The 12,929-nt window shown below is 38.4% G+C and overlaps 2 protein-coding genes across 3 annotated transcripts in view; both read right to left on the minus strand.

The window, feature by feature from the left end:
- LOC111064966 (death-associated protein kinase related) overlaps positions 1-12,929 on the minus strand; it is a 63,516-nt gene that overhangs the window by 37,035 nt on the left and 13,552 nt on the right. The window lies entirely within an intron of this gene.
- LOC111064968 (ubiquitin thioesterase OTU1-like) lies at positions 2,011-3,270 on the minus strand. The gene has a single exon (XM_022352884.2). The coding sequence runs from the start codon at positions 3,130-3,132 to the stop codon at positions 2,089-2,091; it is 1,044 nt and encodes a 347-aa protein (XP_022208576.1). The 5' UTR covers positions 3,133-3,270; the 3' UTR covers positions 2,011-2,088.

Raw genomic sequence — 12,929 nt, forward strand, 5'->3', positions numbered from 1 at the left:
GATAAAATCAACGAAGATACCGCATCTCCTGATTTTATCTCCTTGTCTCAGGATGATCGCTCAAGTACCCTCATGACAATCTGCGAAGACTGCAGCCAGGTTCAGTTTTTTTTATACATAAATAAGATTATTGGGTAATCTTTTAATGTTCAAAATTCATAATAAACCCACTTTTCCTTTCCTTATTTTCCCTTTCATCTTACTTATGTTGCGATCCAATCCGATCAATCGATCGATCTTTCCCTTGATTACCAATTCCGCAATTCCGTAAATTAACTTGGCCTTGTCCCACTTGAATAATTCTTGCTCCTCCGATGTCTTCCTGCTGCGGCCTTGGCCTGGGACCTGAAAACAGGGATCTGGGTATCCAAGCCCACCCTTTTGCTCCACTGTTCCTCCTCCACCTTTTGCTTTTGCTTTCTGTTGTCTGTTTTGCTGATTGCTTATTGTTTTCTTTTAATGATTTTGCATTGCGTATCTCTTTTTTTAGTATTATTATTTTAAGTTTGGCTTATATGTATATCTGTGTCTTGCCATTTATTGCTGTAGATATTCGTATTCGCCCGTATTGTGTGTGTGTGTGCGGAGTATTCCTTTTTTGTGGGTCAATAGATTTGAATTCCATGCGGTTTATTGAACTCTTTTTTCTAGTTTTAGACATCAGAGTCCGTGGCTACAAGCTCCCTTTGTGTGTGTGTGTGTGTGTCTATGCCTTTCACAAAACCCAACAAAATATCAACAAAACTAAACCAAAAAAATACTACAAAAAATCTGTGAAAAAAGATTATTATTATGCAACAATCGGCTCGAATCCGAATCGGTTCGGTTTGCTCGGGAATCATTATAATAAGCAGCTGTGTTATAAAATAAAAAAATCAATTAATTATGAATAAAACATTTTTTGCAAATAAACAGGAAAAAAATAGTAATAATAAAAAATCCATAAATATAATCGGCACTGCAAGCCATGTATCTGTATCTGCGAGATACACATTACAAGACTCACATCTGACAGACGATAATTGATGGTTATTGGCTGTTTGTAACACTACGACATGCAAGTACCCGTACCCCCATTCCCACCACTGCCCTTCTCAAATGAATCTACATACATATGTACATATCACCTCTCTCTCGCTGAGTGAGTAATGGAGCGGAAATCGGGAAGTATTTGTGCAGATAGTGTCGCCCACGCTTTGAATTCTTCGAATACCCTGGAAAAGAGTACTCTTGAACGATTGAGCCGTTATATTCACTCCAGATTTTTTTTTTTTGTAATATACGATCTAGAGGGTATTAATAGCTTTGGTAGACTTTATTTCTTGTTTTTTTTTTAATTGTTTTATAGGACTAAGATGGGAGAACACCAGCTAAGGCTGAGCTGCAATAAAAATTAATCTCAACGTTCATTTGCATAAGAAATAAAAAGTTTTTATTATTAGTATAATAAGTATGGATCCACTCCCAACACCCTTCCTAGTAGTAGGATTACAAGAGACTCTACCCTAGGCTTCAATCACCTTCAATCGTTCATATCGTTTGTTATAAGAATACAAGAACTATCTTTGAATTATCGCTGATATTTCTTTCAGTTGAAGTTTGTTTTTTAAACAAAGGTCATTGTAAACTTGTTTGTGCGCTGATTGAGTGATTGATTCGTTCATTCATTCAATCTCGATTTCTTTCGAGTTTCCTGCTCTTATATAGACGTATCTTTTAATTATTTTCTATGCTGCTGCTACTACATATATTGATGACTAATTAGTCACAATTAAAGCAAACATTTCAATTGCAGTTCTCTCTCACAGGAGGAAGGCGGCTGTGGGGTCCGTTCCCCTCCTTCCCACCAGATGATGACAGCTGATTAACCTTATCTCGCGATGATGATGATGTGTCGATTTCAATAATCTGGCATCTGCATGTAATGTAATTAATCGATCGAATTAATCATAAATCATTTAGCTTTGGTTTGGCATGCCAATTGAGTTAAGAACAGACTTGAAGTAAGGGTAGGGGATTTTTATGGGATATAATTTTTGATCCACTGCAAAGAGCAACAAATTTATTATATCAAAAACATAACTGTGTTTACATCTCTTCAAACTTCTTGTGTCCAGTCGATTTGTAGTGCTTCTGGGCCTGCTTCCGGCCCAACAGCGCCGCATCACAGACCAGGCAGCGAACGGCGAGTTTTTCCACGTTGATGAACTGTCCTGAGGCGTGGGCCTCGAAGGCAATCTGCTTGGCCTGGTGGTAGACGCCCATCTCCTCCACGGGAAAGATGGTGGCCTCAGACTCATTCTGGAAGTAATCCATGTACAATGGATCGTAGTGGATGCCGTTGTAGAGGATGAAGACGCGCATTCCAAAGTTTTTGTCCTCCCCGAACCGATTGATGATGGCATTCTGGATGTCCACCACATCGATCTCAATGCCGTAGTAATTGGAGAGAACGGCGACCTCGATGGCTCCGCCCCACGAGTCCGGCTTCTGGATCCAGGCGCAATAATCAGCATTTGACTTGCCCAGAACTGCATCGTTGTATCGGTCGGCATCGGCGGACACCTCCTGGGCCACAATGTGGCGCATCAATTCGCTGCCCTCGTCATCCAACTTGCCATTTAATACGAAGCGAATGCTCGTAAAGAGGCACGAGTTATCCGCCGGCACCTCCTTCTTCAGAACGATGCCATTAAAGCTGCCGCTCGTCGATCCCGATGACTCCTCTTGGTCTGGCATTTCGTTATCTAAACCCTGCTGACCGACATTCCCTTCGGCTTGCAGACGACGAGCTAGCGCCTCGTCATTCGCCAGCATTGAACAGACAGTGGCCTGGGTGGCGGTGGCAGTCGCAGTCACTGGTGCTTCATCTCCAGTTCCAAGCCCAGCCTTTTCCTCCAGTATCAAGGTATCACCGCTTTTGATTCCCACTGTCTTTAGGTCTCGATCTTGCGAGAGATCTAAACGTTGGGGTGGACAGCCGATCAGCAAGTGCAGCTGCAGCGGCTCCGGTATGGCCATCGTTTGGGCGATAATCGTCTTTAGCTCGCCAAGGGTTGTACCCCGTTTCAATCCATTCAAAATGAATTCACCCTTTGACGATTTTAGCATCACACTGAACGACCGAGTCATTGCGCTGTTTCTTCGACTTTTTTGACTGTTTAAAAACTGTTTCGACTGTTTCCTGACTAATGTTTTAATGTTTTGTGGCGAGATAATTTATGAGGTATAATTTAACAGTATCCTTGTTGGACGTTTTTCTGAGAGGTATCTACATATAAGTATTTTCTATCCTGTGTTCGTATTAATCGATTTATCTGTTTGTAAAGAGTATTTCAATCAGTTGGCTGTACATGAGCTGACTCTCCGAAATTGTTCTCAGTTTGTAGTAAACTCCTCTTCTTCTTTACTTGATTGTCCATTGTTCCTGTTTCGCCCTTGCTTATACCATTGCTGTGCTCGTGAGCGAGTGCGTATTGCGAGACTCGCTCAAAAAGGATCTCTTAGGCTTCGCAACGCATGGGGAAGGCACTTGCGGGCGGGTGAGTCCAGTGGTAGAAAAACCACATAAAATATTCAAGGAACCCTGATCTAATTATACGGTCACACTGTTAGGGAAACTCTTTCATTGCATTGTCTTTGAAAATGGGTGAAGAAATCAGTGGAAGTTCTAACAAATAATAAGATAAGACATAGAGAAAGCAGATCGAATATCTCTCTCTCTCTCTTAAGATTATGGTGGATTTATTTCTTGCATATAGTTTGTAGTTTTATGCGTTGAGCGCGGTGTAGAATGTAGTGCAGCAGTCGCCATTGTCTTATCTCTTGATCTGCACACTTTTGTTTTGTCCTCTCCCGCAATAAATGCTCTTGGAATTGCTTCCACCAGTTGCTCTCTGTCTCTCAGCTATCTCTCCATCTATCTATCTCTCCTTCTATCGCTTTCAGCATATGTATATACATACGTGTGTATATGTTCCTCCTTTGCCCACTTTCTGTCTGACAATTAGCTGATTTCTCACTGAAATTCGGGCAGCAATTAGCATTTTGTAATATCGCCAACCCCAATCCCAACTCAACCACAGCACTCACCCCACACATAACCATCTAATGATGGCGGGAGCGGGGCAGGGGCAAGGGACACGGGGGCACACACACTTTTGTTCTCAGACGGTAGTTCAAGGGGCTTTTGAGCTGAGTGTGTGCGATAAGTGGTGGGGGATGCAGGGGATTGCTTTTGTTTTAGACTAAAAAGAAATAGTGTAGGTATATGACCGACCGCTTACGACGAAAACTTTATGGAAATTATATTTGGTATGACAAAAGAGCGGGAGGTACGAGCGGCGGAGAAGTTGGGGTATTTCCGTCAGCGTCGTCGGGGCATAAACCTAAAAATTCTATGTCAATTAACGGTCTTTGTTTTACAAGAACCAAGCCAAGACAGAGAAACAGAGAGCGCGAGAGAGGGAGAGAAAATATAAGAAATAAAGTTAACTCGTGTGGCAATAGAGTCAGAAACCCGTCAACGAAAAGAGCAAACAAAACAAATCTACGTAAAAAACGAGTCACAACTTTCATGTAGAACGAAACCTTTAGGATACCCTTACAAAAAAATTATACATATGTATGTATACTCTTTATACGAGTGTACCCTTTAAAGCATTGTATCCAGCACCGCGGAATCTAAAAATTCCTGGCAAACTTCATATTAAAAAAAAATGTGCCAGGAAAATTTCTTTTACGTTTTCCTGGAGTGTGTATCCAGCAACAAGAGCGGAATCTGTGATTTATATCGATAGTTGCCTATCGGGACCGTGTGAACTGAGAGAACAGCTGACACCCAGCTCAAGAATATATATTTTACAATTCTTCCTGAAGTGAATGGTGCAAGATGTAGGAAAAAACTGTCCGCAAAACCAAAAAGAGAGATGAAAATTATTCTTTTTTGTTTTGCAACAATATATGCCGCCACCAACACAGTCACTTCATCATCAGAGTGCATTTTTTTCCTAGTTTAATTTTAGCAGAATTGTAGAGTTGCCTCTGTTTACAAAACACCGCTGATTCATCAACCCTGTTTTAGCTATGTTCCACACCCTCAGGGAATAACTAGCAAATTCCTTGCCGCAATTTTCCGCGGTGCTGGAGACAGGCCTTAAATATTAAACAAATTTAAGGGAGATATTAGATAAGTGATTACTTTTTTTTCCACTGTAAATTAGTTATTTATTGTTTTGATTATTTTTAGCTATCACTCACTAAATTCTTATATTTATTATTCAGCTATTCCCCATATGTTTTTTAGGGTATTTCGCGAGTTTCAATTTTCAAGCGCTCTCTACACGACGATCCACCATTCAGCCTCTTCCTACGCCGCTACCTCTGCAGTGATCATCAGCTTAATGTTGCTCTGTTGAGTGCTAAGGTAACTCAGTGGTTACACAGATGCAGCTAAAGATACAGAGGCATATACATACATACATACATATACATACAAATGTGCACATTCGTTTCTTGCAATTTGTCTATGAAGTTTTTAAGTTACGAGGAAGGTACAAATTGACAGACAAAAAACTTAACAAATAATCATGGATGGTTTTGGATTTCTTCAAGCATTATAGTACATACATACATATATGTAAATCGGATTGGATTACTTACATCTTCTAAAGTTTACTTTTGGTATATCAAAATTTAATCAAGGGTATGAAAGCTTCGACTTTCGTGGAAATATTAATTCTTCTTTCTCACTCTCTTTGGTTTTTCTTTAACGATTCTTTGCTCTGTTGCTGCTGCTTCTCGTTTAATAGTGATGTCGCGGTAATGGCTGGTCTATGTGCCAGCGTCTTGTCTTGTCTTCTCCTCTCCTTCGTCAGTGTGTCATGGCAAAAGATAACGTATGTACTTTGAAAAGAGTATGGAGTATGGAATATGGCATATGGCAGGGGGCGGGGGGAAGCCAAAAAGCAGGTCACCGAAGCGATAGATGCAAGAGTGCGTTAGCCCTTGATAAAATAATCTTCTCCTTTACTCTTTCCAAACCTAATCCACATCCACCTGTTCGGAAAATTCGGAAACGTTCATCGAATGATGCGAATGTTCTTGATTCGCTGTACAATTTTTCCATAAGCGTAAGACTTTACATTTAATATTTATCTATTATTTATTTTATTATTTTTAGTTTATTTAAAATAAATCTGAAGGGGGGGGCAAGTATTATGTTTTCTTTCTGTATAGGTATGCGCCTGCGTACGAGATATCGAAACTTTCTAAGATAAAAGGGGAATAGATGGACATACTAGCTGGAGCAATAGAGAGGGAAAGAGGCAAAGGCAGAGGGAGGAGGGATCCGGTCCCATTTACTTGCCACAATTTGTTGCTTTATGGCCACCAGAGCACACAGTGGCATTGCCACACAACGCAACGCGTTTCTGTGATTTTGCTCTTCTGCTCTTTGGTATGCGTTAATTTTTGCGACTAGACTTCAAAGCACACAACTCCATCATGATCATCTCGATCATGATGATGATGACTTCTAATGCTGTGCTTTTATGCCGCTGGGTAGTCGTCGCCGGCTTCAGGTGAAAGTTAAAAGAAAAGCAAAATGCGCAACAAGAAATAAAAACAAGACAAAAAATATACTAAAAATTTCTTCTTCGGTTTTCGCTTGCGACCGGCCATTTCTGCACTTTTCCAAAGCCAAGCGAAGATTACTTTCGGTTGTCTCTTTTCTCAGCATCAACCATACCAGCACCATGCCACCATGCACAATGCACCATGGACCATACACCATACAGCACCTAATCAAAGTTAATGTGACAGTTTTGGATGAGAGTGACGGTGACGATGATCGGTAATGATAATCATCAAACTGTAGCCGGATGCAAAGGAGTTTCAAATGGAATCGTATGAAAACATACTTATTGCAAGAAAATTATACATACGATTTTTGCCTTGGGAGATTTCAATTGATAATAAACTGGGAGTAAATTATGGCTTGAATCAGTGGAAATATGTTCTCTTTTTTTGGGTATTTATTGCCATCAATTACACTAGTCAACACGATAATTAGGCTGTGGCCCAAAATGACTTTTTCTTATAGACTTAGGGGTTTAAAATTTGTTAACGAGTTATGGTTTTTTTATGGTTTATTTTTTTTTTTAAGAATTTATTAAAATTTTGTATTTTTTTAATGTTTTTTTTCAGAGGTAGTGCTTCTATTTTGTACGTAACTTAAGTATCTTTGGTATTTCTTGGTATGCATTTTTAGTTTGTGTCTGGGTCGGATTTGAAGCTGCATTTGTCAGCTTTTCAGAACTGCAAAGTTCTATGCAACCAGATATAAGATACTTAAGTTATGTGAAAAATACAAGCACTACCTCTGAAAAAAACCATGAAAAAATTGTTGAGTAGTGTTATAGACAGAAATACGGCAAATGAAGGGTGCTTTTCTACTTGAATCAAATATTCGGTTTTTATATTTTAAAAATAGTGAAATTAACAAATATTTAAAGTCTGTCAAATAATTAATTTTTTAAAATCCAAATGCAGATATTGATAGATTATGTATACAAATGTATCTTAGGGATACAATCTGTAATTTTTCATAGGTTCTACGAGACTTTAAGAGACAGACATGTCATGTAGTTCTCAATGGAACATTGCTTATGCCTAAATGATTCATTGGCCCACGTTTCGTGCTGTTCGTTAAACTTGATTGTACAGAGATTACCATAATGTGAGCCCAATCCATTAGGGTTTACCCATTCTACTATTTCCCCTGTACCTAGGACAAGCGTAGAATGTTTTCAGATTGGCCTACTCTCAAAGTAGTTTCAATTCAGCTGTGATCTTGTTTTATTTTTTAGTTTGATTTTGTGTTTGACTTCGACTTTTCCCCCTTCTTTCTGTATGCCGCCGCACACTTTCGTTGCGGTCGAGTAACAAAAGAAAAACAAAAACAAAAAATGCTTGCAAAGGTCGTTTCCAAGACACACACACAACACACCGTTCTCTGTCTTTAAATGTATCTCTCTCTTCGGCAACAATATAATATACATACCTATGTATGCACTACTTGTACAACAAAATAAACCTGAAACTGGCTCACACAAAAATGGCCACAAAATACTCTTTAAGAGTATATGCTGTGTTGGCATTTATATTCATACATACATATGTATATGCGTGCGAACAGATACAGTTAAAGATACATAAATACTAATGTATCTATGCTATGTATGTTTTCCAAGAAGTTTTTTTGTATTTCAATTTGAAAATATTTGTTGTCTGTATGTATATTTATATGCATGACAAACGGCAAAATGCGGCGCCGAATTGGAGTTTGAGACTTGGATGCCATGTCTCGAAAGTATCTTTCAACTTCTCCTGGGTATCTGTATCTGGCAGCTAACCAAAAACTATTCATAATTTATACCTTATAATCCCAGAGCTGGGAGTTCTACGAAATTTACGGGGCCCATTGATTTCCACTAAGTATGGTAACTTTTAAGCTTCTTATTTTTCGAGTTTTTTCGTTGTAAAATCTCCAAAAAAGCAAATGGAAGTTTAACAGTTTGTTGCATGCAAGAAATTCACCACAAACAACAACAAGAAAAACTACAGAAAACAGAAAAACATCTAAAAAAAGTGAACGAAAATCTTGACATTGAACTTTTTTGAGTAATTTAAGTCCCTCCCCCTCTTCACTCTGGCATGACCGAAGCACGCACATATTTTGACAAATATCTCACGAGCTCGTTCCATTCCGTTCCGTTCCGTTATATTCTTCGTTGCCTAAAATGATCGATCGATTCCAAGCAACTAACTAAACAGTCATTATCATCGATTAATGATCATCATTATCATCGTCTTCTTTTCGCTCTCCAAGCCAATCAATTACCGTTGAATTTCTATACAATTTCAACAAATCGAATCAAGATATTGGCAACAACAAAACAGAAAAGGGAAAGAATAACATCCAAATACGGGGGAAAAGAAGCGCTTCAATTTGAAATTGTTTGAACATGGAATATACACTGGGTATATTTCTGTGCAGAGATCTGTGATGTTTATGTACATATATCTCTGATGAAAACAACTGGTTAAAGATACAACACAATGAAATCAAAGAAACGTCAAGACAAGAAGATTTCCAATTGTGCACTATTTCTCTAATAGAAAGATAATTTACCGTTTACCATTTTCCGTTTGCTTTTATACATTCTACAGAATTTATTTATTTATTTGTAGAATTCTTTCCTATTCATTAACCAAACTGTGACTATGCCTACACATACACACACAAACACATACAGACACAAATACAAATATATCTCTATTATATAGAAGCATACTCATACACTGTAAAAGTTCAAAGTGCTTTAAAGTGCTTTGACTTCCCACCGACTGCGACTTGGGACTTTGCTTTCCCTGCAATGATCTTTGTCTTTTAGAACTTGTTCATCATCTTTTCAGGCTCTCTCTCTCTCCCTCTATCTTGCTGGCCATCTCTTTCTCCAAGCAAGCTCCTGCTGCTGGTTTGCAGGTTGTACGTACAGAATGAAGCAGAAATTATGCAAGGCCCTTCCTTCAAAGTTGAAGTTTATAACCTGGAAATGTGTTCGTTCTTCAAGCAAACAACAGCAAATAAGAAACTTGTCTTGCAACCAGGCAGAAAGAGACAGAGATAGAGAGCAACTTTGATCATTGGATCGTTGGATCCCTATTTACTTTTGCCGTGCCATCAACATCATCATCCTCTTAATTGGGAAATCTTTCGTGATCTTTGATCTTTTCTCTGATGTCAATCGTTTGCCATTCCAAGTGATCGGATATCTTGTGGATGGGAAGGTGTATTTATATATGGAGATCATAGAGTAGCTTTAAGTATGAATGTATGTTTCTTTCCTCTTAAAAGATTACCAGAACATTACGTTAAAATCGAAATTTCCCCCGAAATCACATGAACATATTTTGAATCAAACTCTCTCTATTTGATATTTATCGATCATAGATCGATGAGTTTATACTTTTCACATAGAATTTGCATAAAACTGTATTGAATAAACATGAGATTGAACGGGAAAATCTGACAAATCTCAACTTACGAGCGTACTGTACTTGGTAGAAAGAGTTTATGGTCATCATCTTGGTTTCGGCTCTTATTTCATTCAACCGAATCACTTTCCAAAACTTACAATAGGAATACAAATTCTCTGAGTATCTTTTACCTGCAAAACAAACAAAGAGGGAATACATTATTTTTCACCTTTAGAAGAGAGAGAATGCGAGGGAAAAGAGGGAAAAGAACAGAACTAACAATAATATTCAACTAAAAATGCCTCATCATGCGAGTATTTGTTTGTCTCCAGAAATTAAAAATAATACATTTAAATTTATACAAAAAGAAAAAGAAAAAATTCCTTCAAAATGGTCAAAGGCCACCGCTCTAAAGCTAATGGAGGTACAGAGAGAGCTCCGAGAGGAGAGCTATAAATACAACAATTCTCTCCATGTGGTGGTTATTATGATGTTATTATTATGATATTTATTTCTGTTTGTTGTGGCGCTATTTCTAGACTCAAAGCTCTGTAAAGTTTCGAGTAGATCAGAGATTCTTTTGGATTAATTACAGACAAGAAAGATGAGACAAAATCTAAGAGTCCTTGCTCTCAAAATCGCACATCGTGCACACAAGTTTAAGAGTTCAAGGCAGAAAACACATTAGAAAAATCAATAAATCTCAATAATTAATAACAAATTAACTTTTGCCAGTCTCCTCTGCTTCTCAATTGTTGCTGCTGCTGTTCATAGCCGAGTGTTAATTACCTTTTAAAGGCAGACAAAAAATACTTAAGCTCGGACATAAGAAGCAGAGAGAAGCCTATACACAATGAGATACACCTTTCAAGGAGACAGAGTCGCAGTTGGAGACCTTCAAGCTGGTTAATCGTTAATCATAAGGATAATAAATGTCATTTAATTAGTCAAACTAAAATCAGCAGAGTACAGGAGAGTACGGGAGCTGTATAGGATAGGTGCTTAAGTTAAGGTTAAGTACAATTAATACCTATAGTATTTACTAATTAGTTTCACTTTTAAACTTTTCATATATTATTGGAATTTTTATTTAATTTTTTGTATTTTACGGACACTGCCTTTTGAGGCACTCCGGGTCCATTCAACTGCTGGCTAATGGATCACAATAATTTTGTTGTTTGGGGTGGAAGCCATAACATTTTTTTTGTTAAAGCCCCAAAAATCTTTGAGGCATGAAAGTTATGTAAAGACTGAAAGGAAGCGCAGAATATAAGGAAGACGACAATGCCAATTGTCAAATCTGTTTTGGAGTGATCATTTAGCCAGAAAGAGAGACATTAACGGGGGGGGGGTCTTCACCTGCATCATCATTTTTGTTGATGTTTCTGCTAATTAGTCAAGTACTGTTTTTTTTTATATTTTTGGCAGCACTTTTTGAAGGCTACCCCTCCCCCCTAAACCTAAAAGAAAAACAACAACAAGAAAAGAACAATGGGCCAAGAGCGATTTAGCGACAAGACTGGCGAAGCAATCTGGCTATTTACCATCTGCTACCTCTTCGTTCTTGGTTCTCCCGTCCCCACAAGACTTGGTTTGGCTTGGGTGCATCTTCTTGCAGACTGACCGACCAACCGACCGACCAGTTTTCCAGCCAGTTCCATTCGTTGCATCTTCTGGTTTTTGCTGTTGCTGTTTTCAAGGAAAACACCAACGGCCTTGACAGCATCTTTCAGACCTGGTTGAGTGCTTTTTCTCACTCTCAATCTCTCTCTCTCTCTGGCGATCGTTAAAGCCGCATTCCTTTGGTTTTGTCCATTTGATTTGATTTGATTTTTCCTGCATTCCTTTGCCATTCTTTTAAGCGGGCGTGGCCTATTCCACGCTGATCTCTCTACTCCACTCCACTCTACTCTTCTCTTGGCCTGTCTCTATGCCATGGTATCGGTCTCTCTTCTCTCCTCTGTGATTGTCGTTTACGCGTGTATTCCTTGACATGCCACAGCGTTTATAGTGCGGAACGTGAGAGAGTGAGTAGTATGTAGCTTGTGCTTGGTGCCTGCTCATTTCACTAAAGACTCTTTTGGCTGGCTATCGTCTGTTTTCTGTTCTCCTATGAGTAACTCGTGTTTCAGTTGACATTTCTAATAACTTTTTATTTTATTTTATACAATTTATAATTTTATACAGCCTTTTCCTATGTCTGGTAGAGATCTTTCAGCCACTTGATTAAGCATTTCAGACTCGTTCCGTGTAATTTCTCAACATTTTTGTTTCCCTACAATGTTGCTGCAGCCCCCACCCCTCCCCACCACTCTGTCATTCAGTCAATTACAACAATTTGCAAAATAAGCCCATGAGCCATTAATTGTCTTGGTTGGTGGGCAAATTGCATCAAGAATTGAGGGTTAGGATGGGATAAACACATGAAGGGGTTTCAGCGCATTTCTTGAATAACAATTAAATGTACAAAAAGCAATAGAAAAGAAAATGCAGCTGGAAAATTACGCAAAAATTGCAACAAAAAAAATAATTCTTGATTCATTTAATGAAAAAAGTAAATAAAATAATTAAAAAGAACACAACATGCGGCCGAGTTGTGTGAACTGGTAGGGTTCAATGGTGCAACAAATGTTTGAATTATTGTGTGATTTAATTACTAATGCGGATCATTGGTATTACAACAGAAAAATAAATACACGTGCATTAATAACATTTTGGTATCCATTCCCATTAACGGCGTTGTTTTGAGTATACTTGGGATTTATTTGAAATCAAAATACCAAAATACCAACAAATTTAAAGAGTCTTCTGGCACTCCCACCCTCTCATTCCTCCAAGGGTACAACCATTGAAACCCGGTACACACATGTTAGGCAATTGCTGCAGCA

Source organism: Drosophila obscura, unplaced genomic scaffold (genome assembly GCF_018151105.1).
Source record: "Drosophila obscura isolate BZ-5 IFL unplaced genomic scaffold, ASM1815110v1 contig_73, whole genome shotgun sequence".
NCBI lineage: Eukaryota > Metazoa > Arthropoda > Insecta > Diptera > Drosophilidae > Drosophila > Drosophila obscura.

What these genes read in the sequence shown, in the direction of transcription:
- LOC111064968 (XM_022352884.2), bottom strand. Translation starts at nt 3,132, where the DNA reads ATGACTCGGTCGTTCAGTGTGATGCTAAAATCGTCAAAGGGTGAATTC.